The following is a 27,191-nucleotide window of genomic DNA, read 5'->3' on the forward strand; positions in this document are numbered from 1 at the left end:
CAAACAACTAGGACATGTCTGGGACATTACTTAGCTGGAACAGAACTACATTAAATGGTTGTTAATAAAAAAAATTAAAATGCATGTCTCCTCTCTACATTAAGCATTTGGGTAGACCGTAAAAACTGGAAAGGAGAAGTAAACAAACAATGCAACACATTAAAAAGCTTATTTAAAAATATATCTCCTCTGAATTCATTGTCTCTATATATCCCTGTACAAGGTACTGAATAAATTTTGTCGTGATTTTATATCAAAGTATTCCTCAATGAATATAATTCTAGTAAGGAATAAAAATTTGGAATCATTATTGTAAACTAAAAACAAACAAAAAAAAACAAAGCCACTTTAAAATTACTTTACTTAACACTGTTTTGAATTCCACTATTTAAAATTTGGTTACAGGAAATTAAATTGACAACATGGAAATAACTTGTGATTCGTAATAAATCTAGCATCCAGTAGTATCTTTTCTTTTATTATGTAACATTTGATTGTAATGAGATGATCTTTCACTCTCTGATTATATTGGGTGTAAAATAAGGCTGGACTGCTTCAGTAAGCTTTTTTGCATACATTTCATATCTACCGGTCATCTGGAAAAGAAAATCAAAGCTTCAGTTCTGTTAGCAATGAAAGTACTTCAGTAGAAAATAGCAATATCCACCATTTTGTAGTTTTTGAAGGCTAATTATTTAACTGTCCCAAACAGTAAAATGATAATCCACCCAGTATGCAAGCCCTCCAGTGCTTTACCACAAACTATTACACTTCCATAAAAGAATTTGCTTTGTGTTGCCTAGAACTAGACTTCTATCTGAAAAAGAGTAAAGTACACTTCCACTCTAACGAAGTCAAAGTTTAAACTGAACACCTTCCTGCTTCACAGCTGTCCTTCATGCCTGCTCACTAATTACTTAAGGCTATTTTTGATTTCCTGGATAGCTGAAGGTTGAATGTGAAAACTGGGCATGCTTTCTTACTCATCAACAAAATTCTCTTGTAAGTCAATTATGTCAATGATAGAAAAGGAGTGTACCTGGAAGTATGTCTTCATATTATGTCCTTGACAACCGATGAACCCTGCTGCCAGCAGTAAGTTTGTGTATGTGTCACTGAGGGTATTTGGGTTACACTCACTTTATCCATTAATAGCACAAACAATTCTCATTGCTTTGGGTGAAACAGTAAGCTAGGACGCTGAAATACAGCACTTTACGCTCTGCTATCCTCTTCCCAAGTGCACAGTCTGCAACATTCTGGAAGGTGAACTGCCTCTTTCTTGCAAGCATGTTAATGAGGACAATCTGTTTAACTATTTTGCTGCTGATAAATTTTGCAAAGGTATTCTACTAATGCCCATTTCAGGTGCTGTTGGATGCATATAGCACATACTGGAGCAAGATAATAGATTCCTACTTGCTACCGAGGGTTTTCTGCAGTGGATAAATGATGGCTTCCTCATTCCCCTCACATCAAGGAACTACCTCTGTCTTGGCCAGATATAAGAGGAAAAAGAAACAGGCATCCTCTCTCATATAAACAAAAGTCACAGCTGTGCCTTAAGTGCCAGAAGACCAACAATAGCAATCTACACCATCAACAGAAAACTGTAAATTGCTGAAAGTACAACGATTGAATACAATGAAACATACCCAATTCTGTTCAAAACAGCTAAAGGTCAGTGTTTTGCTTTTACTGCTTTTTCCCCCCTAACCGATACAATTACTTTGTTTGGATGCCTGTACTAAGATGTTACAAGAAATGCTCCTTGTGCTTCTCCTGAATCACTACATCTCTGTTCTGCAAAAAGGGCCTCGGATTTCCGTGGTAAAGCAGAGCTAAATAAATGCATGCCTGACTCAAAAGACTTGGGATCTCTCAGCAGAATTTAAGTACGCTATGTCAACAACCATGTACCTACCACAAACACCTGCAAAATAACAAATGCAACTCTGTACAGAAAAGGACAAAATTATTTTTTGTCTTTAATGCCTATATATAGATTAGCAGCAGTAACAAATAAATTATACTCCAGCTAAGAAATGACTGTATTAATTAAAAACTCAACACTGCTTACAAACAATTATTTATTTTAAATACCAATAATAACACTGAAAAACCTACATATACTGTGATAGCTCCCAGCTGGGAACTATTTTTGTTAGGATTCGAACCATGCCAATTCTAAGAGCAAGCAGGAAAGAATTCTGATCTCTACCAGTACTGAGGACAAGAATGAAAGACTTGCCTCTGCGGAAGTGAGCAAGATGTTCTTCATCAAAATCTGTTTTAGAAGTTGCCCTCTTTTCTTCTTTTCTTTTGCTTTGCCCTTTTTGTTGTACCAACAATTTTTTGTGGAACCTATTGTAAACTTGCAGACTAAAAGAAGAAACTAGAGGGCGTGTTTTTTTCCTTTTTATTTTTTTTAATTTTTTAAAATCTGGACACTCCACTAAACCAGTATACAATATAGCCTCCCTCCACTCACACCCAGTAGTACTGGAACAATTGAAGAGTTATCAAACTGCAGTACCAAGATGGCAACTGATTAAACCAGCACTGCTGTTGGAGAAACTACACCAAATTACACCCTCAGGACAGATGAGCCAAATTAGCTTTGGCTGAGAATTCAAAAATAATAATAATAGTAATGCTTGAACTTTGAATAGTTTGAATTACTTGAATAGTAATGCAGACCCATAAGAATATAAAGAGCTACCATACTACGTCAGATCAAAGGCCCATCTTAGCTCAGTTGCAAATGCTTAGGTACATTGCATAAGAAAACTACACATTCCTTAGCAGTCCTCAGAATTTCTGGCAATGAGCACTTAAGGACCAAAGGTTACGTTTTTCATTTAAAATCCTTTGTCCTAGTTTCCCTGAATTCATCTGTTCCCTTTCTGAATCCATTTATGCCTTTGGCCTCCAGAACATCCTGTTAAATTAGTTCCACAATTTAAGCTTTGGATTGTTGAAGAAAGGCTGCCTTTTAACTGTTTTAACATTATATGACTGTTATGAAAGCTTGTTTGTTCTAATCTCATACATAAAATGTTCTTAGAAACAGGCTGTTTCCGTATAATCAGGCTTACCTTAAAATTCCATTTGTCACTGACTTGCCTGCAAAGATTTAGATCCATCTCTACCACAAGAAGTCCATCCCAAATTCGAGAGAGTCCTGGGGTCCTACTGCCATCTGGTGCAGCTACATAACTTGAGCCATAAAAATGGCCCAAGTCATGGTGTGCTTAAAGAAATTTTGCAAACATTACATGCTTTTTAAAATAATTACACAATTTACATGCAGCTTCCCATAATACTTAGTTCAATTTCTTGTGGTTGCTTGCTCAATGTGCTTTAAGCAGGATATCATCCCGAGGAGTCACAGCACAATGATAACTGCCAGTATAACCATTAGTTACCTTTCATGCACTGTACAGCTTTCACATGTATCAAAGACTAAAAACCACTGCATTGGCTTTTAAATAATGCATTATTATGCTTTCCCATTACTAAGCCTCTGCACTAAAGTGAAGGCCTAAATAAATAAAAAATGAAAGCAGGGATTTAATTGAATGCTAATTGTCAAATCATACATTTCCAAAACAGATGGAGATGCACGCTTTCAATTCTCAATATAAGATCAGAGGTGAAAGCACAGATTTGAGGCAAGAAGAAATCATACATCTTATTACACAACTCCAAATTGTGCCAGCAATCAGCCACAAATGCTGATCTATTAAGTAATGGATACCACTGGCTTTGTTGATGCAGCTGCTACCAACACCTAGCTTCAAACCTAGCTAAAAAAAAAGGGCTCAGGCCCACACTGGATTAAGCCAGAAAGTCACAGTTATCACAGGACAAATTACAGCATTCCAACATATAAGAACACACAAACAAATCTTGTGCTCTTTTTTGAATTGCTGAATAATAATTTGTCAAATGGCAGACCATGCACTTAACTTTCAGAATCCATCTTTTCATTCAGGTGCATGAAGAATACCAGTAATGTAATACACTGTCTTCTTTTTCTTATTTACAAATTATAATTGTTATTTGTTTTTGCCTGCAATATTCTCAACCAGTCCTTACTTGACAGTCATGAAAAAAAACAATAGAACTAGCCAGGAAAATTTCTCCATGGAAAACCCTGCTACAGACCTAAATTTTTCACTAGTCATGACTCAGATATTGCCGCTGTCTTTTTCACAAAATTCCAAGCTTTTCTTTAACCTCCAGAATATCTATGAAACACGGTGAAATGGTTTGGCTGGTGATGCAGGCTACTGCTATTAATATTAATAATCATAAACCTATAAAGAAAATGGGATGCATGCACTGACAACATAGATTAATTTGTGGGATTCCTATCTTCCAGTCTTACAGTACCTCCCCGACTCCAAAGCTCTTAGCCCTCTGCAAGTAAGTAGAAACCTTAGGTAAGAACTTCTGGTGACCACATACCATGGTAGCACCACATCTAACAGGAAGTGCTTCTTCTCTACAACTTACAAAACAGCAGTCTTAGGTATGGCAGTCACTAGCCACCACAGCTGTCTTGGGATAGACTCTTGTATGAGAGCTATCATTTCTTCCTACTTCACAGAAAACAAATTATTAGCAACCACTGAATGAGATTTCTGAACGTACCTTTTCCACCATCCCCCGAAGTAAAGGCATTTTTGTAGTATTCCTGTGAAACAGAAGGAATCCATAGGTGGCAGTATAATTCCATTTCATTCAAGAAATCCTTGCTAGTCTAATATGGAGTTTTATATACACATATTAAGAGTACTCTGGCTGTCTAAAGAGAGTCATCAGAGTGGCCTAGTTTCTGTGATGGGTAGGCTGGAAAACAATACGTTTTTGTATCACTGTCTGTTGTTCACCCTCTTTGGGGAACATGCCTCATCACAACTCTAAAGAAGAGTGCATTTAACTAATCACATTTTTGCAGATCACAGAAGAATCCAAATGTATTCACATAACAGCAAGAACACTTATGGATATTTGCAAAGAAAAAAATAAAATAAAAACTATAAAAGAACACATATTTAGGATATTTGGACAAATCTGAAGGCAAGAATGACCTATGGTGTGCAGTATACATTCTGATTATAGAACTTCAGTGTCCAGGAAGAGGTAGTACCTGGATACCAACAAGAAGTTGTGTACCACTCACTTGAGGATGTTTCATTTTCAGTCTTTCTGGCAAAAAGAATATTAGTTTTGCCACAGAAACTGAGGTAATTAGCAAAAGGGGTGGGTGCTTATTACAAAGAAGGGAATTCAAGAATAGGAAACAGCTGCAACAAAAAATAGGCTGCCAGCAACAATGCAGCTCTCAATCACTGTGTTCAATCTTCATCTTCAAATCATATTGAAAACACTAAGAGAAGGTGCTTTACACATTAGAGGAATATATGTGTTCTAGTGCTGTTCATTACCTTGAATTAACTCATGCTACAATACCTAAATTAAGAACTGAAGTAAAGTGAAAATACCTACCGTTCCCACTCTGTTGATGGGACACGTGAAGCAGTGATTAGCTATGGCAGCATTTCTTGCTTCAATTGGCCACAGTGACTCGCTGCAATACACAACAGAGAAGCAGGTATTCAGTTTGTCTGCTTCAGAGCCAAGTTTAGATTATGATTATGGAGCACTGCATGTTTGCTGTCAAGGAAGCCAAAGTTAGACTGACCCTGATCATACAATCAAAATCTCCTCACAGATACAGGCAAGTATCATAATTGCTTTCTACTCAAATATAGGTATAACAATTTTATCTGATAATCTGGTAAATATGGATTTGTTTCGGCAAAGGAAAAAAATAACGTCTCAGGATTTTCAAAACAATTAAAATGTTTTACTACCCAAATCTATGGAATAGATTTACCTATGTATTTCCAACATTCCTTTCAAAACACCAAACATCATCTGTAGCAAAGCACAAGTTGCCTTTTTTTTTTCCCAAAATGATCAAGGAGTAGCTTTTGCAGCAGGAAAAAAAAAGTTTAATAATAATTATTATTAATTATATTAATTATTATTAATAATTATTATTATAATTAAGAAAAAAAATCCAATTCCACCAAAATGTTCCATTTCTGTTATTTCAACTACAGTTTTCATATCAATTTCCAGTAAGTAATTTTTCCATGGTGGGTTGATGAAAAAGAAAGTATGTTTAACAAAAGCTTCCTGAAAACTTCCCAGTAACTATTACACCAGTCACCAAAATTTACATAAAACCAAGAACTGAGAAACGAGAAATAAAACAATTCCTTCTCTTTTGCAAGCCACCTATGTTCCAATAGAGATTTCAGTTCTGACTGATGTTTTAAACTGAAACATTCCCGTTTTTATAAAATAATTTGATATACAGGTATCAGACTAGTTAATAGGAAGTACTCAGAGCTCCAAAACAAAAGTGACACATTTTGTACACTCCTGTGACAGCAGGTATCTGCCAGATTCTGAGCACCAAGACGAGGTTGCAACTGGCTGGCTGTCATTAATCTCCCAGTCAGCCACAAGAATCTTAAGAGATGGTCACTGGACTGATTGAGAGGACTTGGTTTATCGCTTTTTCTCAGTTGCTTTAAGTCTGGCAGCCAGCTCTGCTAAGAAAAAGTGATTTTATTGAAAAGCTCCTGCAATTACAATTTACAGAAGAAAACAGACAGGAAGAAAAGGCTATAGCCAAGAAGCTACCCCCAGAGACAGTTTTCTACATAGGCCTCAAGAGTACTCTTCCTGCAATAAAAATTATGCGCTTAAAAACAATCAAGTGAAAGCCAATAATTAGGAGAGCCTGAAGCATCCAGAGTACCAATCAAGTGCTGTATGACGACAGGGTAATTTCTATTTGCTCTCCTCTTAATGGGATGTAAGTGGACAAACATCACAAACATCATTCTAGTAGTGATATAAATGCCCCAAAAGCATTGTGCATTCATTGAACTTTTTTCAAAGAACATTTTGAAATGTTACACAACCTAAATAAGATCCAGTCCTTTACATCAAAAATTATTAAAGGCAGTTTCAATGACAGTATATTGAATTCAGCCCACAGTTTCAACTCTTCAGGTTTGTAAATACATAGTTCTCTGCATTAGAACTGGCTGAGGGTATGAAAATTGTATGTCTTCAATCTGTTTTTCACTATTTCTACCCTATTGTAAATGGTCTGTGCCCTCAGGATTTTCTAGCTTGTCAGCAACAAATATTGTATGATTACTCTTGATCCTTTTTTACAGAGACAGAAGAACTCCAAACTGACATTAAATAGACGACAGGGAGTTGGGGGAAGCCTTAAGTAAATTAAAATGTTAAAAAATATATATATACATTTATAAAATATATGCTCCTGTTAGCTTCCTAAAAATCACCTTTGGAGCTGGAAAGTCAAAGACAGTTAAGACAACCCAAAATACAGTTTTAACTCACAAAGGAAATGTCCTTGTTCGAAAGAACCCCCCAAACCCAGACTTCCCTCCCTTCTACAAAGCTAACTGCTTATGCTGAAAATGGTGGCAACTATTAACACCTATAACCCAGCTTAAACTACTACCACTTCCCAAGTCATATACATGTAAACATCATACACTGCTAGACTTCTATTATCTGGAGAAAAAAAAAAAGAGGAGGAAGAGAGAAAAAAGTACACTTGCTCTATCATTTGGTAAGCTGATTAAACTATTTCTACAACCTTTCTACCTAGAAAAAAGCTTCCCTCCGATAAATGTGGTATGCAGTTATTTTATATCACATTGTAATATTCCAGGCAATACACAGCCTGTGTCAGATCATGCTCTGGAAGCACGGTACATTCAAACGGTATTATATTCAAATGTGACTGATGCTGTCAAGACAGAAAATATTCAAGATCGAATCCACAAATTAATCATTATGAGCTACCTAAGAAGTGTATTTTCTTAGCTGAGTTACTTTTCTTTTGTCTTGCAGGAAATCAAGTCATTAGGGTGCAATTAATATAAATCCATAGTTAATCTCAAGGGAAACAGCTTACCCGGATTTAGCCTAGTTCAGGAGGCCTGATATTCACAAGATTGCCAATAGTAAATTTAATTAAAAAAACAACTTTTCTGAGAAAAGGATTTCTCAGGCTAGTTCTGAAGACTACTAGTTGATACCATACTTACGGGCTCCTAGGTGGTGGGTGCATAATCACCTGGCAAGCTAAACTTGAGCATAAATTCCTACAGCCTATCATAAAACAAAAATATTATGTTGACAATTTAAATAAACTTATTAGCTTTCAGAAGACCAGTGAGACGCTGGTTAATTGTGTCTCAGAGACCAAACACCCACAGATGTGCAACTGAAATTCTCGAAGATTCAGTGACTGTGAACAGACTGGTAGCCCAGAACTTCAGAGGGAGAAGAATGCACGTTCTTCCATGAAGGCAGAACAAGGAGGTGACATCCCATGTTCCAAGACCTCAGCAAGGTGCCTCTGAAGCCTCACTGAGGGGCTCAGAGGTTCAGTTAATGAAGAAACTGCAACAGCCTACAGAAGTGTGTATTTCACCTGAGTGTTCCAATAGTGGCTGAAGGGTTAAAGATGATCTCTGCTCCGTTCATGCTGTACATGAGCCAGTTCAGAGGGTGATGGCGCCCATAGCAGATGTTCACAGCAATTGTTCCAAACTGTGTCTGAAACACTGGGTGCCCTGTATTTCCTTCCATATAGTAAGTAGACTAGGAAAAAACAAAATTTTAAAAATAAATAAATCAAAATCAAAACCAAAGGCAGACCTCTTAAAAAAAGAAAGACATTCAACATTGCTTTGACACCTTATTTCCAATTACCCGCTTCAAGTCATGAGACCATAAGCAACGACAGCACTCTTCATGTAGTACACTGCTCTGGTGTAATGAGTATTTAGAAAAAAGAGGCTCTAAGAGAGATCTACTGAGATCGAATTCAAGTCCCTTTCTGCTTCCCTTCATTCATGCTACACCCTAAACACTGTGACTTTCACATAAACACTTCTAGTCATATTAGCAACCTCTACAGAAGCTTAAAATCAATGCACAAGTTTCCAAACTTCAGTCACATCTCTTAGTACTTTCACCACATAAGAAAATTCTCCTACGTCATCACAATCCTTTGAAGTCCTGTGAAAGACAGAGAAGATAAACCGTGTTTAAAGAACAAGGAATTCTCTTACTTTCATCTGTTATGCAATGACATGCAGTAATTGTATAAATACTCTTGGTAATATCAATGTATAGCTAAGATTGGTTATTTACATTGCCTATATGCCAATTGCTCTAAACTAACAGAAGGTTTGAAAGAACCACCAGGAAAATCACAGGATAAATCCACAGAACACTCCTTTAAGAAACTGGAGCCAATTGTTGGCTTAAAAGATCTCATTTACCATATGCTGTGAACTTCTATCTTATCATATCACACATTCCTATACAGTTAGAAATGCAGTGGTTCCTGTAAAAGGCACTGGTGAAGAGAAGGACAGGACACTTAACAGCTATCAAGAGAGACAAACACGCACAGAGATACCCTAAATGAAATCTACAGAAATGGTTCTTCCCAAACACAAGAAAAGGCTATGTGTGGAGTTACTGACAGTTGCCTGCTTAGTGTGCAGTAGTAGTCAAAAACCCAAGAAAACCTCAGGCATCTGAAATGTAACAAAACAATTTTACTTGTTCATAAGAATTCTGTGTGCCCACAGCTTGACTACTATGGACAATTCTCGTCTCTCCATCTCAATGAGGGTATACCAGAGATGGAATAAACTAAGGCAACTAAAACGATGAAGGGGATAGAGCAGCTGCTTTGTGAGGAACTAAAAAGGCTGGGTCTCTAATCTGCAGACAGAAGGCTGAGGGTGATTATGAATGAGATTTACAACATCAAAAAAGCAGTGGGTAAGATGAATATAGAAATCCCAGAAAAGCAGCAGTCACTGAAGTTACAATCCTGTATCAGTTTTAAACCAAAGTAATTTTTGTAAGCAGCAGGCAGTGCACTTCTGGAATTTGCTTCTACCAGAGTCTGCAAAGCAGATAGTGTCACCAGGTTTAGAAAGGATTAGGTAAAGTCATTGATAAAAAAAAAAAAAAAAATCCACAAACAGATAAGAAACAATCCCTAACGCAATGTCTGTGGATATTGATGGAGTGCAAACGTTGCAGATTGGCCAGACTTACTGCTAACAGCATCCCTTTGTGATGACCTCAGAGACAGAAGAGCATTGGACACAATCCACTAGTCTGCCCCAACAGGGTGTGGCTCTTACCAAATAAGAAAGGTGTGCTGTAAAACAATTCCATTTTTATTGAAACTGTCTGTCCATTCTATCAGCTACTGCCCTTGGTGTTGAAAGGAAACTAAATCACATCTGGCCTCATGTAAGCACAGCTACTGCTAGGGAAAAAAGCAGGGCCTCACCTAGATGTAGGAGAAGGGCATGATGGAAGTGATAGACACAGCTTTGAAGGGGTTACGTTCTGAAATCAAGAAGGGCTAGAGGTTCAATCTGCCCAGTAAATGTGACAATCTCTTGTTTCATATTTATTATGAGGTCTCATGAAATCACACAAACCCTTGGGCACAGATTTTATCTCCTTTCATGTCTGTAGGGAGCATACCATGTGGTGGGCACCCACATAACCCTTTTTCAAAACAATTCTGCTGATTTAAGACATTTCCATTTTTTCTTCTATTCTCAGTTTTCTTTTATTACAATAGGAGAAGAAAAACAAGAATGCAATTGCTTCGGGGAATGCATTCATTCATATTCTTTATTCCCCACCAGAAGTCACAATCATCTCCACAGCAACAAACTGTGAAGCCTCAAGAAGGATTGATTTTTGTTTATTTATATGCCCTCCCACACATGGCTGAATAGGTTATAGACCAATCTCTTTCCCCTTTCCATTTAGTTCTTACTGATTCATCAAGGATGATTTTAACAAGGCTCCTTTCCCAGTCTCCTCTACAGGGACAAATCATAAGAAAATAATTTCAAATTCAACCCTTCTTTGGGGGTTAGCTTTGTTGATAAAGGAAAAACAAACAAACAAAACAAAACAAAAAAACATTAAAATAAGAGATGAGCATAATCCTTCCCCTTAGTCTTGGCTGCTTCTAAACTTCCTCTATCAGAACTCCTCAGCTCAAAAGAAAATGGACTTTAATGCTTTTCTAACAAGACTAGCTAAAAAGTGAGAGCAGTTATAGGTAAATACTACTTGCTTGTTGTAACAAGATAGATACAAAAAGAGATGTCAAGTCATTACAATGCACCAGAAATATAATAGATTGCTTTGTGATAATTCAGCAGTTTAGGTTTACAGGAACTAACTCATTTTAGGAATTATGCAAAATCCTTAATGAAACTATATTTATACTTCAACACAGAAAAGAAAATATATTTTCTGATTTTTAGGTACCTTTCATTACAGCTTCATAGCTGGAAACAAGAATATTTTTGGAATCTGTTCATACTCCAAAAAATCGCTGTCTAGTTACTGTTCTGCTAGCTAACAGACAGCTCTGATAAAACGATATCAAAAAGCAAAGTAATTGATAAAGATTGAGGTCAACACTGGTGACTGACAGACCTATGCCAGAAATCCACTGTGTGGAAACCTATTAATGCCCTCCTCTGAAAAAAAACAAACCAGTCTGATCACGTCTAGGGGACCAGGTCAACTTCCAGAGGTCTCTGGACAAGAAGTTTCGAGACAAAAGAGTTTTTTTTAACACTACTAAAAAGTCAGTCTTGATTCTGAAGCCTCAGTTTTGTGACTGGACATTCAGACAAGGAACAACAGCAACTGTAAGCATACAGACAACAGCAGTTAGAAGAAATTGCACTGTTAATTACTCACTTTAGCTGTCAAGGAGAGATTAAGTTAGGTAAGACAATGTATTGTTAGCTTTCAGTTAATTTTTAATCCTGACCTTTCTTCTTGTGATAATTCTACGGATGGATAAATCCATTTCAGATCAACCTGTTTTCTTTTGCCTTTACTACCAGCTCAGTTTTTGAAGCTGATTCTAGAGGAAGGCCTAAAAACTGGTGTGGGCTTCAGCAGAAGTAATATGGTTAGTAAAGAGAAGATACCTTAAAACAACAATTCAGTCAAAAGTATAATGGATGAAGGGATTCTACTGAAAGAAACATAAGCAAAAGAACTATCATTTCCAAGACAGTCTTGTGGGGAAACAGAGATCAAGATCACAAATAATGCTCACACATGAACCATGAAACAGACACTCTCCAAATTAAAATAAGTTCAACACGGCAAAAACTGAGCCAATTGTGCACAACTAACATAGCTAAGCTGTGGCTTACAGAAATTTATTTTAAAAAGATCCTTGACTCTTTTGTAGTTCCTAAGAGGCAAGGAAGCATTTATGACAAAAGACTGTGCTTTAAGAGTCATCACACTACTCTTGATAAATAAACGTAGTATAATTTTACCTGAGAAAAAACTATTTGATGCTTAGTGAGCCACATTTTCTAGAAACACATTACATTTCCTGCCACTATGACTCTGATAAAATGCATGCTGACAAAAACGAGCTGCAACGTAACACTAGCTTGACAACCACAATGCTGCATCTTACCTCATTGAAATCTCCAACCCTTGGAATGTGATTTTTCCTGCTTTTGCCAAGGATAGCTCCAGAATTAGAAATGACCACTGCAACATTCCACAGAGTTTCTCCGTGTATTTCATCTCGCTCCAGGATTGGAGATATCACAACCATATTGTATTTCTTTGCCAGCTACACAAATGAACACGAGTCTATTATACACAATCCTACAATAATTACTTTCTCTTTCTACTCATAAAGGAGCATTAAAATAAGTTTTCACCTTGCACATTACTTTGACTCTTATCTAGTGCTAATGCTTAACCCACACTGGCACACCAGGATTGCCAGAGTTTCCTTCATCACAGAGAGCTTTCCAGCTGAATCCTGCAGCTGGAACCCCAAGTACCAAGGGGCAGAAGCATTCTAACGGCAATGGTCAGGCTACGGAGCTGAACCAAATCTATTCACAGGTATAACGTGAATTAAAAACAAGGAAAGTTTCAAATAGTGTTATATTAACTGTTACTATTAAATAACCTAGGTGTAATGTAGCACCTTCTGACTGCCAGTTTACTAGCACATTGTCACCTTTCCTTCAAACTTCTTCTCTTTATTTCTCCAGACTTCCATAGTGTCACTGACTCCAGTGAGAAGCAAAACATACTTGCCCTAAAACGGACTGAAGATATTCAGTCCACAGAACTTTAGTAGCTCAGTGAATACCTGGGAAAATTTGATATCAAACAATCTTGGTTTTTTGAATCACTCTCAAAAGGAAGTCATTGAGGTTCTTTAAAAAAAAAATTGCCAAAAGACAAAAATAAAGTTTATCATGCTTACAATCAACAGTACCTGGAAAAAATAAAAGCCATGTAATAACAAATCTCATTGGGTCCAGAAAATAATAATAATAATAAAAACATTGTGTCATTTCACAGGGAGATGTAGAAGATTTATGTAAAAGTGTTCTCTGTTCAGAAGAGGCTAGCTATTCATCTCCTCACACTTCATACAAACGTTTAATGCTCCACTGTTCTAGACAAGAAACACCTTTTAAATGGAAATTTAAAATATTTGGATGAGAAATAAACATATAAAATTCAGGTATAGTTAAATAGGCAGTTTCATATACCTAGCATGGTAAAAGGCAGCCTATAAACACAAAGCAGTTTAAATATTGAACACAGTTGTGGTTGCCCAATCCTCCTTCATGTTATAATATTTGTCAAAAAAGGTGAAAAAATATTTTAGATTATTACAGTTTTCTCAGTGGTACTAGAATACATGAAGAAATCCATGCTAATCAGTGGTAGTTATGGGTTGAGGGAGGGAGCTGGGAAGGGTTAGGGGGGTTGTTTGTTTATTTTACCTCTTGACAGAATTTTGTTGTTGGTCCATCCTCTGCTGACTCAGCAAATTCAGTCCAAGGAAGTTTCTCTCTTGTACAAAAAGCAAAGGGCATGGCTGGAAAACACGAATGCAAGACAATTTACAAGAGTGTTCATGTCACTCAAGAAATAGAGGTATTTCTGTTTCCACAAATACAGATAAAAATTAAACACAAATTATTCAACTGTTTTCCTTGTTTACAGCAAAAAGGCTACTTAAACATATTTTTAGCAATGCTGAGGAGTTCTGGACCCACACAGACCAAAGCAGAAGAGAAAGAATGCAGTTACTGAAGACAGTCTTATGGGAACTAAAGATACAAAACAAACTCTAGTCACTAGTGTACTCTTTCTGGGAACAACCTGCTTTCCCAACTCAGGTCTTCATTTTGGCTCTCACCTCCAGATTCCATTTGGCCTTAAATATTCCATTTTAATTACATTTAGACTTTTATTTAAGTATGTGTGTAGAGGAAACAAAGTTTTAGGAGGAACAAAATGAGGAAAGTATCACAAAGGGTGACGTGAAGAAACATGCCTATAAATATCACCATTGTAGCATATACCAGTCTTTAACAAGACAGACTTCATGCAGATATTCTATATAGTTCTGCCAACAGTTTTTTTGTTGTTGTTGTTTTTGTTTTAGACAGCAGATCAATAACAGTCAACTGTTATCTTGACAACCTAGAAGGAATCACAGAAAATACTCACTCCATGCCTCCTGGAAACAAACTATGTTGACCCCACACATTGCAGCTACTTCCACAATCTCTTCAATTCGTCTGTGCAGTGCAGCCACCTGATTGTGAGAAGTATCATGCTATAAAAAAGTTGTGTTCTAACTCACTTGTAAATTAATAGCCTGGTTTTACAAACTTTGTTCACATTAAATTTATCTTGTTCTATACTTAGTCCCGTTGCTTTCAGAGGAATAGCTCAAGAAGTCATCATTCCCAAGCACTGACGAGAGAATCAAGATCTAAGGAGTTGGGTAATTATTTTTTTTAAAGCATTTAGATAATGAAAATAGAAAGAGACATCTACTAGAATTCTAATTCCATGGTACAACATTTAAATATATGGCACTTCATTGCTGACTGCCTAGTAAACAGCTAAAAGTTATCAGCAAAAAATATATTTTTGTTGTCCATCGTAAACAACCTGCAGAACAATGCTACGTAAACATGTACTCAAAGCCAAGTGCTCAGAATCTTAAAATAGGAAGTAAGGACAGTCTGTTTCCCCAGTTATCTTCAAATCCTGCTGACACATGTGGATCTTGGACATTCTCTAGAAGTTATTAACTTCAAACTATTTTCTCAATCCCTATGTCCTAAAACCTAAGTAGATTATTACCAAGAAAACCAAAGCAATTATTAATTAGACAAAACGCACTGTTTCAAAGTACTCATTTCTTCGAGCATTCTAGTTACAGATAAGTGTTGCACTTTGTATTGACACTTTCAGGTGTCAATAAAAAACGGATGCAATGCAAGTCAACAGTGACCTACATACTCAACTGTTGTACACTTATTTAGAGAAATGTTACCTATTTGTTTCTAAAGGAAAATCATTAATAAAATTGGTACTCTTTCACAGCTGCTACAAAGAATCCACAAACTTGATCCACATATGAAATTAACTACTTGCTCCTATGACATGTAGTCTTTCTAAAACAAATTACTTTGTTGTTGTTCTATCATTGTATAAAACTATTAACCCATGAGATTTTACAAACAGTATTTTCTTTTCTTCTTTCTTAACTACTTTAACTTCTCCATATCTGTGTCACCTCAGTGTTTTTGGGTCTAAGATGTTAAGAGCTGATGGTTACCATGTAATAACATCTGTTTTACTGCTGTACAAAGAATAATGCACACAGCTTTATTAATCCATATTCACTCTAGTAGATTTTCCTACAAGGGAATATTTTTCAATTAAAACAAGAACTGCATATGTGGTTTCCACAGGTAGCCGTCTCTTTTGGTTTCAGGTAATTGACTTTTTTGTTTCATTTTAGAGGCAATAGATTTTCATTTACAAAATCAGTGACTAAATATTTAGCTTTGGAAAAACTGCAAACAGGCTGGGCAATTCACTAGGTAAACATAACAAGAGAAAGGTTTCTGAGAAACAATAAAACCACATGTGTCATTCACGTTTCTTACAGTATGTTGTATTAAGATAGCAACATGTCCTATGCTGCCAGACAACCAGCAGGCATTTTAGGACAAAGTCGCATCACCAACAGCTTGAGTGCTTATTTCCCAACCTGGTAAACGAAGAGGTTCACGCAAAGGGCCCAGATGCTGGTTTTTGTACCTGCACTGCCACAGCTGTGTCTGTGGGAAGTGGAATTTTATTTTGCACCAGTCCTACTCGAACAATACGTGGCCTTCTCAATTGCTCTGGAGCAGCATCAAATCCATAGCCCTGTAGCTCAAAATCTCTCTCCTGAGCTGCTGATAGAGCAGCATTTGGCAAATTAAGTTTTCTGGATTGAGCAAGAAACAAGAGACATTTCAATATAAGACACTCTCCTCTTCCACAACACAATTGACCCTACTGATCACAGATACCGTCTCCCCCTGCAGAGACACCACTGTTTCAAGCTCCCATACCCCGGTACACAGCCCTCAGATAAGGGCACAGCTGGGCAGCAGCCAGGTCACTGACAAGCCCGCAGCTGCCCTCCACAGCAGCAAACCCTCGGCCTCTTCCCCCAAAGCTGTGACTTCCTGACACAGCTACCTCACTGCAGAACCCAAGGCCACTTGTCTCTTCCCAATTACACATGCCTCCCCATCATCGCCTCTTCCCTTGTGGCAGCTCCCTGCTTTATCTGTCTCTCTCAGCCCCCTGAGCCTTGCTGCCCCTCACCCACCTCTCCCCTCAGCTCTTCCACCACCACCCCTCTACTTCCCTGCTTCCCAAACTGGGATTATCTCCGCAGCACCCCAGTTCTCCCACCTCAGTTTAACTCTGCATCACCGCAGTTATCCCACCACGGCCCAACCCCACATCACCTCAGTTCTCCCACCTCAGCCCAATACCCCCATCACTACAGTTCTCCCACCACCACCCTGCCGCCCCAACCCCCGTCAGGCCCCCAGCCTTACCTCGCCTCGCCGCCATAGAGGATCCGCTTGACCTCGGCGAGCTCCGCGGCCGGGATGTGCCGCTCCAGGCACGCCTCCACCGACGGCAGCTCCCCCTCCATGGCGCGGCGCGAGGCGACGCCCGGGGCCGTTGGGCACCGGGACTTCACCCCCGGCGGTGCCGCCCCTTTCTCCTCAGCGCGGTGCGGCGCGGCCGGTGGCGGCCGGGCAGCCCCGACGTGGTGGCTGAGGGAGCCTCAGCACCCCTGGGTGGGGGGACCCGGGCTGGCTGGTGGTTCTCCCCCGAGGGTAACCGCGAGACCCTCTGAAGGGTTAAAAGGGGCTCGGATGTGGTCATGGCCGGTCACTTGCAGCTTCTGGAGCAGCTGTGTAGTGATCTAAATAAATAAGGGCCTACATAAATAAGTGATCTAAAAGCAGAACACCTCTAGGATCTTTTTATGGCAATGCCATTCAACAAAAAAGGGGTAGAAATAGGAAGGAGATCATAAAATGACAATTGTTTTTTACGGATGCGTGTCTTAGTTGCAATGAGACTGATCGCAAGCCAGGAGTAAAAATAATTTTGCCTTCAACAGGGGTTTGAGACCAAGTATCAGAAATCCATACCAAAAATAAAGTTAATTTGTTCTATCCTTGGTCTGACATTAAGACCTAGATGTAAGTGGAGAAAAGTGCATCTGTATTTGGGGTCTGCACAGGGCTTGCAGCCACCCTGTTTATACCAGTTGCTCCCGCTGAAGTATTGGCCATGCCTTCTGCTTCAAAATGGTACTGAAATGCAGAGCCTAAGTGCTTCGTTTGAATGAGAAAACCAGTTAGCAAGCCCCCGGATGGCTACACATGTCCAAATATCACAGATTTTAAGCACTGCTTTATGAATCTTCTAGAGGACATAATGACATTCAGCACTTCTCATCTGCAGTCGTCAGGCATTTTCAGTTAAATATTAAGCCTTTTAAGCTAAAAAAACATCAGGGAGAGTGTGTCTAATATTTAACTTTAAACAGTAAGTATCCAGGGACAGTCAGTTGTCATCACAGCATTTTGAGATGCAATTCATTCTTTTTTGACGCAAGCGGTTGCAGCAATGCTCCCTGTGCAAAGGGCAGCAGCGCAGGCTCGCCGGCCTGCTGCTGTGCTCAGAGCTGGAGCCACACAGGGCAGGCCAAATCCCTGAGACAGAAGTCAGGAAAATCCTTCAGTCTTGGGGGAACTTTCAAAATCAGCTAAACGTAGGGATGATAGTATATTACAAAACAATAGTAGCAAATACGAAAGAGAAGAAACAGGCCGCCATTTGAAGGAAGGAACTTTTTAGAAGTCTGGATAGCTGGTCCATTATATTTGTCCTGTACTCATCAGTGTAGCACTGTCTCCATTTTTAAGACCAACGGCCTGAAAAGCTGTTCTTAGGGATTACTTTTCTTTCCCAAACATACTTCCGAAGAGCAATAATAAGCAGCGACTGAAACTTACATGGTGTTTTTCGTCTGATTATCCTAATTGGTTTAAAATGGTCAACTTTAACATATGTATCAGTAACATTTTGTTCTCTTCGTGGCTGGCAGATCTTTAAATATTACTGAACTGGACATCGATGCAGAAATCAGCTGAAAATTCGGGGAAATTAGACCAAGTAAGTTTGTTCCCATATCAGCATACTCAGGATGTCAAGTAACAAATAAAGCATTTCTGGAGGATTCGTAGAAACAAACAGAAGAGCCTGGGTTTCTTTGGGAACGATTCAAGTTCTTTTCTGCCTGGGCTGCAAATTAAAGGGAAAAACAGCAGGTTTATTTTGTATCCAGCTCCTGAAGAAGGTCACATAACTGAACTTTTCTCTTCAAGTTTCTATTCTTAGTGTGAACTTTCACTGACTTCTCTATTGGTGCCTTGTTTATTTGTAATTTGTTAAATTGTGCTACATGTAGGAAGTGGACTTCATGGCAATAAAACTGAAGCCCCTGAAAAGAATACTCCTGAACAGTTGAGATCTGAAAAAACAGTACATTTCCTGTGCACTGTATCAACCATCCTGCAACAACACAGTGAAGTCCAGACTGCGTGAATAGGAAATGACAAGCCTAGAATTACTACTAATGATGAAAGGAGATCAGGCTATTCCATAGGGACTATGCGTATATAAAGGTATAACTCTAGCCAACACAATAAACCTTCAAAGCACGAAATGTTAATGTTCAGCAGGAAAGTAACCTAATAAAGGAAGATGCCTTCCGTATCCCAGACAAAGCATATTAGAGAGCTTGGATCTAAACCTGAATGTTCCACCACAGTCATTGCAATTATCTGTTAAGTATGATGCTTGAATCCAGATCTCAGTTCTGGTTTTGACTTCTTCAAAGCTCTGTATTTAAGCTTCTTCCCAGTACTGCATTACCTGGAGGAACGAATTCTTTTGCAAAACAGCCTAACCTTTCGGTATAAACTCAGGCTATGATAATTGGTTTAGAGGAAAATACATATTTTATGAATCACAAGTATTTTTAAATGAGGGAAAATTCCTACAAAACACTTTTAATCTCTATTGCCCTCAGTCAGGGTGATCCAGAAAGTCAGATAAAGAATTCAGGACCACACAGGCGTAGTAAGTACAAAAAGCTGTTCTTCTGTGCTTCTGTGATGAAGCCCTGAACTGCAGAGATATGATCTCAGAGCTAAAATAGGGTTTTGATAATACTGGTCCATACACTCTGTGCTGTAAAGCTGTCCCCAAGAGTTCCTGTAAAACCCCACAATAGCACCCTGGCATTAGTTAGAAGCACTCTGGAGAATGAATTTAAGAGCCAAATATCTAGAGTTCAGGCCAAAGCTGGGAAAGACCCGAGAAAGGATTTAAACAAACAAAGTCATTCCACTGTAAACCAAGATAGGAGTAAAAGCTGAATAGCAACACATATCAGAGCCAGCAGGCAGGACCAAGACAGAATTTCCTTTAAGTTAGTAGTACGTACATACACTCCCTCTGAAACACTCAGCTTTTTACAAACTGTGCTACTATCATGCAAATTATGTTTCCAGACACTTTCTTCTGCTGTCTTTCCTTGAAATGGGTCACACACAGTTCCCCAGAGCAGCTAAATAAATAACTTGTGTCCCTAATGCAATAAGGGGACGATCTGTCTCAGTTCATCCATAGGGTCATGCTGCTTGTTATTAACACCTATCAAGGGATTTAGGTGGACGTGGATCCAGACATGTCCTGCAAGGCTACAGGATATTGACGGTCTGTCTAAGCTTGCTTTCTAGACACTGCAACATCCTTTTATATGATCTTCCACACGTTCCTTTTCTAGTGGCCTTTATTTAGTAATAAAGGACTGATATACTGCAAAATAGATCTCTACATTGCTTCATCTCAATCACAGATCCCCTCCATTTATATTGAGATAGAAAATGATCGTCTTCAGACAAACACCATTCAAAACATTTCAAATGTAAGCAACAGGCTGTGAAGGCTAACTAGTAAAAGTTGTAATTAGTAAGAGAGGAGACCCAAAATATAGGGAGAAGGTACACACTAGCTTCATGTTACTTAACACACAGCTAAAGGAAGGAAGACAGTAAACTCCCTTTCTGTCCTGCTTTGGTTGATACAAAAAAAGCTTTAGGAGTGCTGTGATGTAGGAAAATCAAAATTCTCTGTTTTGAAGTCACTCATTTATACTATGACTTCTTGCTACTAACACATTACTGTGTTGGTTTGGTTTTGCTGGGGGAGGCCGTAAGATAAACTGCTTACGAAGAGCTCTTTTGCTAATTCTACTTAAATTAAATCTTTACAAGCATTCTTACCAATTTTAGAAATTGGCCTGTATGCAAATTTAAGCCACAATAGTGAAAAGAATTTTGATACGGATGGAAAATTGGGATTTGCATTTGGGTTCTCTGCCTTTCCCATGGACTACCAAAGCCAGAGGTACAATCACCTCTGGAATATGAGAGCCAAATTATAAACCTCACGTAGTTGGCTTTGTCATCTGCTCTTGGCTTCCTGCCATTCTGAAGGCTGGTTAAGGGGAAGTGGCTGAAGAACTGAGGAAGTTTATTGTTGACAATACATTTCATCTGCTCTCTGGCATGCCTGGGACCAAAGCAGTCCCTAACCAGCCCCAAGTCTGGGAAGCAAAACGTAGGTTTGCAGTCACCATCCTTGCCTCCCTCCCTCCAATTCAACATGAAAAGCTCAGCTCACAGTTATTAAGGAGTTAACCTACCTTTGGAAGAATCCTTCTGTTAGTACTATTGTCTTTCTAGCATGAAATACTTTGCTTGCTTGCTTTGACTAAATCACACCTGGAAATGCATCTTTAAACTAGAAGAGATCCACAAATTGACCAGTTTTGCCAATTAAAAACTTCATTCTTCCCTGTAATATAGCTGTCTCCCTGGTGCACAGGAAGTGCATTAAAAAAGTAATAAACACTCATAAAGCACATTTAATGATCTAAAATTTAAGAGCAGCGTTCTTGTTCATTACTGTAACTTTCTGCTAAATTACCATCATCAAGATTGCTCATGGGCTCAAAAGGTCAGTGTTATTTTTGCTGTTGAAATCATGGAGTCTGGGAAACAACTGTGTGTAAATTGCTGATAAACTGGAACAAAGACAGAGGAGAAAAACACTGAATATATAAGAATGCAAGTAAACCAGCAGGAAAGGAGGGGAGGGGAAGAACCTCACGGACAGTTTATTAAAAGAACAAAAGAACAAAATCTGGTGCATTTGTTTTCCACTGGTCCAGGAAGCCCGGTCTTTAAGCACCTACTATAAATAGAGTGTTCTAATCCTTCATCAAAGCGGGTAGTAGTCTACACCAAAATGAATGAGTTTTAGGTATAATATTGGAAGAGGAAAATGTCCTTTCTCTCACAGTAGAAGAATCTTTTGTTTGAATCATTGCAGAAATTAGTTATTTTGTAGTGTAAAAGGAGCTAGAGGCAGAGCTTTGAACGTGATGTTTTTATACTACTAGATCTCTGGCAAGGATATTGTTACAGAACAGAATTAGCAGTCATCTACTTTAGGAATGAATAACCTGTTTCTGAGAAAGATGGGTTTGAATCTATTGCATGGCTAATCTAAACATCCTTAAGGAGTTCCCCTCTGAGCTGAGGCTGTATGCGAACTCTCTAACTTTGGAAAAGCATTTGATGGGGTTGATAGGAGTATCATACAGAAAGCAGTGGGAACTTCTTCGAAAATCTGAAAAGGTCAGTTTTCAGTCATTTAGCTCTACTAAGGATTTGAAAGTAAAGTAATCCCCAAAAGTTACCTCAGAGCCATCAAAGTTAAAAACAACGCAAAATGCAGGAGACACTTACTGCCATTAAGGGAAAACAAAAACAAAAACCAAAAAACACTGAAATGGATTTCAGGAAAAAAAAAAAGTAAATTGTTTCAAGAGAGCTTGTTAGATGGCCCCTAAACTATAACTCTATAGGCAAGACAGCTTTGGCTAAGTTTGGCCAAATGATTTGATACTTCAGTCTGGCTCTCAATTGTATGGGTTTGATGCTATTCAAACCCACTCAACAAGGAAATTTCTTCAACCTGCCCACTGAGCTGAATGCTTAATGGATAACTTCTAGGATAGGCATTGAATATTCTTCAGGCAGATCAAAGCCTGTATACAGCAGTCAATAAAGGCCTATGTTAATCTGGTTTCACACTTGGCAGCACAAAAGGAATAATAACATCCACTAACAGTCAACATCTTGCATTTCTAGGAAGGCATTCAAGGCGTGAACTAAGAAATTATAACAAGGCCTGTCCTCAAAAAGGATGAGACCCTTTCTACCATTAGGATTATTCAGGAAAACTTATTGGACCTATAAACAAGCACTATCAAAACCAGATCTCCAGTATAGATTGCATGGTCTGGCCCAAAACCAGAACATTCTCCATGCTCCTATAATTCACCCATACTGAAACACCTCAACTATTCAACTCACAGTTCCCACACACCAGAAATAACCAGGGCTGCAGCATGCTTTGGGTGGCAGGGAAGGGAAGGAGAAAGGGAGCTACCATGGGATTGCTCTGCTGCAACATGATTTGGGAGCACAGATTTTGCTAAGAAATGGGAAAGGTAGCTTCAACGCTTCAGATGAATTTGTCCCTTGAGTTGATGCATACCACCACACACACAGGAACTCAGCTTCTCAAGATTTTGGACATTCAGGGGCTTTATATACAGGGACTTGGACTGACACCTAGCCTGTGAACTTCTGCTTCAAAATAACTCAATCTGCTTTGGAATTTGTTTCTGAGTAAACATCCTCTTATTTCAAAATGAGAGAATGCATACACAGCGCTAATCAGAAGTAATACTCCACTTGAACTGCTAACTCTACTGCAATCCAAAATCAGTTGCCCAGCGTAAACAAGCCCTTCTTTCAGAAAAGCGGGAAGACAACCAGCGTGACACATTTTAAGGGCAGCTCACGGAGAGGAAATATTGAGGCCTCAACGGCACATATGTCTAGTGAAGGCCAGTATCTCTGGCTTACAGCAACATGTGAAATCGGGCAGAGAGTTGCAGCTGCACTTGGCAGACAAACAGTAGTAACCTAAGCTTGACTCTATAAATGATGGTTATTGAACTAGCGTCTTCATGAAAAAGCTAGATGTTGGCAAAAGGGCATGAGGAAGACAAAACAGAAGCTTAATTAACTTAACAGGAAAGCAAAAATCTCCTAGATAAAAGGAAGAGAACCATTTCTGAGCCAAGTACTTAAAGGGTTCTCAGACCTTCCCAGGCCAAAGAGTGTGTGTGTGTAATGCTGACTTCCTTCCAGCTCTGACTGTGCCAGAAATAACTCTTCAATGGAGTATATCTCATTAGCGTACCTTTTACCAAAGCAAGTACTTGCAAAAGAAAGCAAGACTTTCTGCTGACATGCTGCTGGCAAATACGGAAGAAGGAAGCTGCTTTTATGAAGAGTGTAGCACATTCTACTATGCTTCTGCTTGAGCCCATACAAACGTTTGCTGACTTGTAATGGCATGAGCTAAAAACTTTATTCGTAATGACAGAGAGAGGCAGAGAGAATCTGCAGTGACCAAGGGTAGGAACGACTGGCCTCTTCAACACATCAAGGCATCTTCTGCATCTTCAAAGGCTCTTTAGCAGCTGCATCACTGATAGTGACTTTCATGTCTTGTTATTTCTAGCCATACTACCTATATGGTTATGCATTCGTCCACCAACTAGCTGTGGTTTGCCTGACATGCAAAAAGATCAGGATCTGAGCTTTAATTTAGAAATAGAAGTACATTTCTGTTTTTTGCAGTTTCAAAGGAAATAATCCACTCATGAACAGAACGGAGCAGCTGAAGTAGCATCTGCTGAACTCTGTAGAGAACATGAAATCAAAGCTCCGAGTAATTACCTTCCACCTAGTTATTTCACTGAGCTCCAAAACTCAGACAGTGTCTTTATGAAGGAAAAAGGCAGAAATAAAAAGTCTATTTAATTGCTGGACATCAGTCTAGGGAGACTGGAATTGAAGCTAGTTATAGAGAGAAGACAAGATTGATTAGAAACACAAAGACTTATGGAAGCAGAAAGGAGAGGAAGAGATTGTGGAGGACTTAGTGGTAGAGATGATTTTCCTGCTGAGCAATAGCTGTACCAGTAATTTCTGAGAAAATTTCCAACAATAACCGTAGAAGAGTTTTTTGTTTGCCCTTTTTTTTTTTTTTGCTTAATAAGTAGATGCTACACAGGACCTTTGGTCCAACCTCACAGTGCAGAGTTCTGTAGGTCCAAAGGAGAAGACCATGCTAAATTTATAGCCCCAAATATCATTAAGGATGGAATTTAGTCCTTTCCAGGAATGAGTGAGACAATCCTCCCACAGCCAAAGAGAGAAGCTTTCATCTTTTTTTCATACGCAAAAGGCACCCCACACACAGTGCACTGCATGCATATAGCTGTTTCCTCAAACATTTCAAAATTTGTTTTCCTTATGTTATTTGTGTCTACAGCCACCAGCTGGTCTGTGTCAAAGCTGATATGTTCAACATATTATTCCATTATCCTATTAGGTTGAACATGTCCTTCCTCCCATGAGAGCTGTTAAGATATCAGTCTTATAGAAAAGAGACAACTCTAGTCCCACTCTCACCTCCTTTATCCTTCAGAGCAATACACTATTCTGGGTGATCATACGGCGTATACTTAACTTTTAGCCCATCCTGACACTTTGTATTCATACATACAAGAAATTATACCTGGCCTTTTAACTTCTCTCATGGAACAAGTCACATGCATGTAACAAGTGGAGAACAACAAAAAAAGCTCTGAAGTCTTGAAAAAGATATTGTCTGATTTCTTTTTTCAAATAACAATTTCCTGTATTATATTGTTGGACTGTCATTTGAAACCATCACCTCTTCTTCATCGAAATATCAGCCATTTCCAAAACTGCTCTCTCCATCTTAAAATGTCTCGAAAAACATCTCAAATTCATGTCAATGACATTTCAGCCAAGGAAATGGTCACCTTCAATTTTCCTCTGCAGGCTCTTCATGCCCCTGGGAATGGAAGAGCAGAAATTCCTGGCTGGTTTCCATGACCCCAAGGACTGAACATTCCATGCCTGAGGAGCCTTCCCAACTTCTGCACAAGCTAAAGCAGCTATTGTCAGCAAGGATTAGTCAAAAGATGTCATTTAAAACTTGATAGGGGCAGAAGGTGCTGGGAGAGGAGAGAGGAAAAGGAGAGCAAGCACCACTAATGGGGACAGAGGCAACCAGTCAACACACAAATGAGCCCATACCAAATAAATGTGGGATCTCCTGACAGAACACTTAAAATCATTGGCCAATGGCATGATCACTAGCTCTTACTTCTCTCCTTTCCAAGATGTAGCTCTGGGTGAGAAAGACCCTGAACAAGGATCCCTTCTCCATTTAACATCCCAGAAATAAATGTTTATTATTATTATTATTAAACAATACATAGCCCTCTTCATTTGCATGCTTGGAGTTTTCCACCTAACTCACATCCTATATTTTCACAGGATCTCGGAATTAACTGGTGAGGGAATGAATATCCCCAGAGTCAAGCAGGACAAACGTAAACAGGAGAGAAACGTAACTTATATTCCTTGGACAAGTCATCTGCAAGATGTGGTCCACCCACAAAGGGAAGAAAGAAGCACAGGGAATGAGTGAGTGTGGCAGAGGTGTGTGATGGATAACTGGGGCTTGCACAGATGAAGAGATGAGAAAGCACATTGTCCCATAAAACACTAACCCAAAGCATCCTTACCAAATCCAACGTAACTGATCAGACAGGCTATTCTTAGCACTTGGTGACAATAAAGGAGACATTTTTTTCTTAATTGGTAATGGCAGAAAAAAGGCACTACTTGACAAAAGGCAATGCTACAATAGACCTTCTCCCAGCACACACTATGATTCAGTCTCCAGAGCAGAAGGGAGCCTGCAAAGGCTTCATACCTATGTTTTACTACCCACTTACATACCTTTTACATCTCTTGCTCCATGGAAAACAGTAGGCAATCACTCACAAACATGTTGACACAGCTCATTTACTCCTGGGCCCCAGCATAATGACAACAACCAGCATCAGCTCAGCTCCAGGAACTGAATAATACAAAAAAAAAAAAAAAAGAACAAAAACTCCATCAGGCCAGGCTGTGCCCTGTGAAGCTCCTCTAACACAGCCCCCTTTTCCTGTGTTAATCAGAAAATCAACAAAGGGCACATACACACTTACCTACCCATCCATCTTCCCCTCCTCACCCTGATCCAGCATAATAGTATCACTCCAAGTACACTTCAAGCAGAGGTGAAAACATGCAAGTAGGGTCCATATGGCTCCTGCAGGAGGCACCAAAACCCAGAAATGTCCCAGGCAGACAGTGGTTAGCTCTGCTGCTCCTGCATCCCCTCTAAGTACATTTTTTTTTTATGGGCTGTATGTTCTCCCCAGAGAGGTGTGCAGTGGTAGGTAAAAATGAACAGATGTGCACCCAAAACATAGAAAATTAATTAATAAACTGATAGTA

The 27,191-nt window shown here is 38.9% G+C and overlaps 1 protein-coding gene and 1 long non-coding RNA gene across 2 annotated transcripts; one reads left to right on the forward strand and one right to left on the reverse strand.

The window, feature by feature from the left end:
- Positions 1 to 342: 342 nt before the first annotated feature.
- Positions 343 to 17,456, reverse strand: UPB1 (beta-ureidopropionase 1). The gene is made up of 10 exons (XM_048064065.2): positions 17,127 to 17,456; positions 16,330 to 16,501; positions 14,719 to 14,806; positions 13,986 to 14,080; positions 12,644 to 12,805; positions 8,567 to 8,736; positions 5,518 to 5,599; positions 4,660 to 4,702; positions 3,099 to 3,253; positions 343 to 596 (listed from the first exon to the last, which is right to left on the reverse strand). The coding sequence occupies exons 1-10, from the start codon at positions 17,225 to 17,227 to the stop codon at positions 513 to 515; spliced, it is 1,152 nt and encodes a 383-aa protein (XP_047920022.1). The 5' UTR covers positions 17,228 to 17,456; the 3' UTR covers positions 343 to 512.
- On the forward strand, positions 14,819 to 26,637 carry LOC125182803 (uncharacterized). The gene is made up of 3 exons (XR_007163404.2): positions 14,819 to 14,998; positions 18,698 to 18,765; positions 26,178 to 26,637. It is a non-coding gene; the product is annotated as an uncharacterized lncRNA (long non-coding RNA).
- Positions 26,638 to 27,191: the final 554 nt, after the last annotated feature.

The sequence above is a fragment of the Anser cygnoides genome, chromosome 17 (assembly GCF_040182565.1).
Source record: "Anser cygnoides isolate HZ-2024a breed goose chromosome 17, Taihu_goose_T2T_genome, whole genome shotgun sequence".
Taxonomy (NCBI): domain Eukaryota; kingdom Metazoa; phylum Chordata; class Aves; order Anseriformes; family Anatidae; genus Anser; species Anser cygnoides.

Coding starts and splice junctions, on each gene's coding strand:
- UPB1 (XM_048064065.2), bottom strand. CDS start 17,227: ATGGAGGGGGAGCTGCCGTCGGTGGAGGCGTGCCTGGAGCGGCACATC. Junction 14,807..16,329: donor ACACAGCTGTGGCAGTGCAG/GTACAAAAACCA, acceptor TCTCACAATCAG/GTGGCTGCACTGCACAGACG. Junction 3,254..4,659: donor TTCGGGGGATGGTGGAAAAG/GTACGTTCAGAA, acceptor AATTTCTTTAAG/CACACCATGACTTGGGCCAT.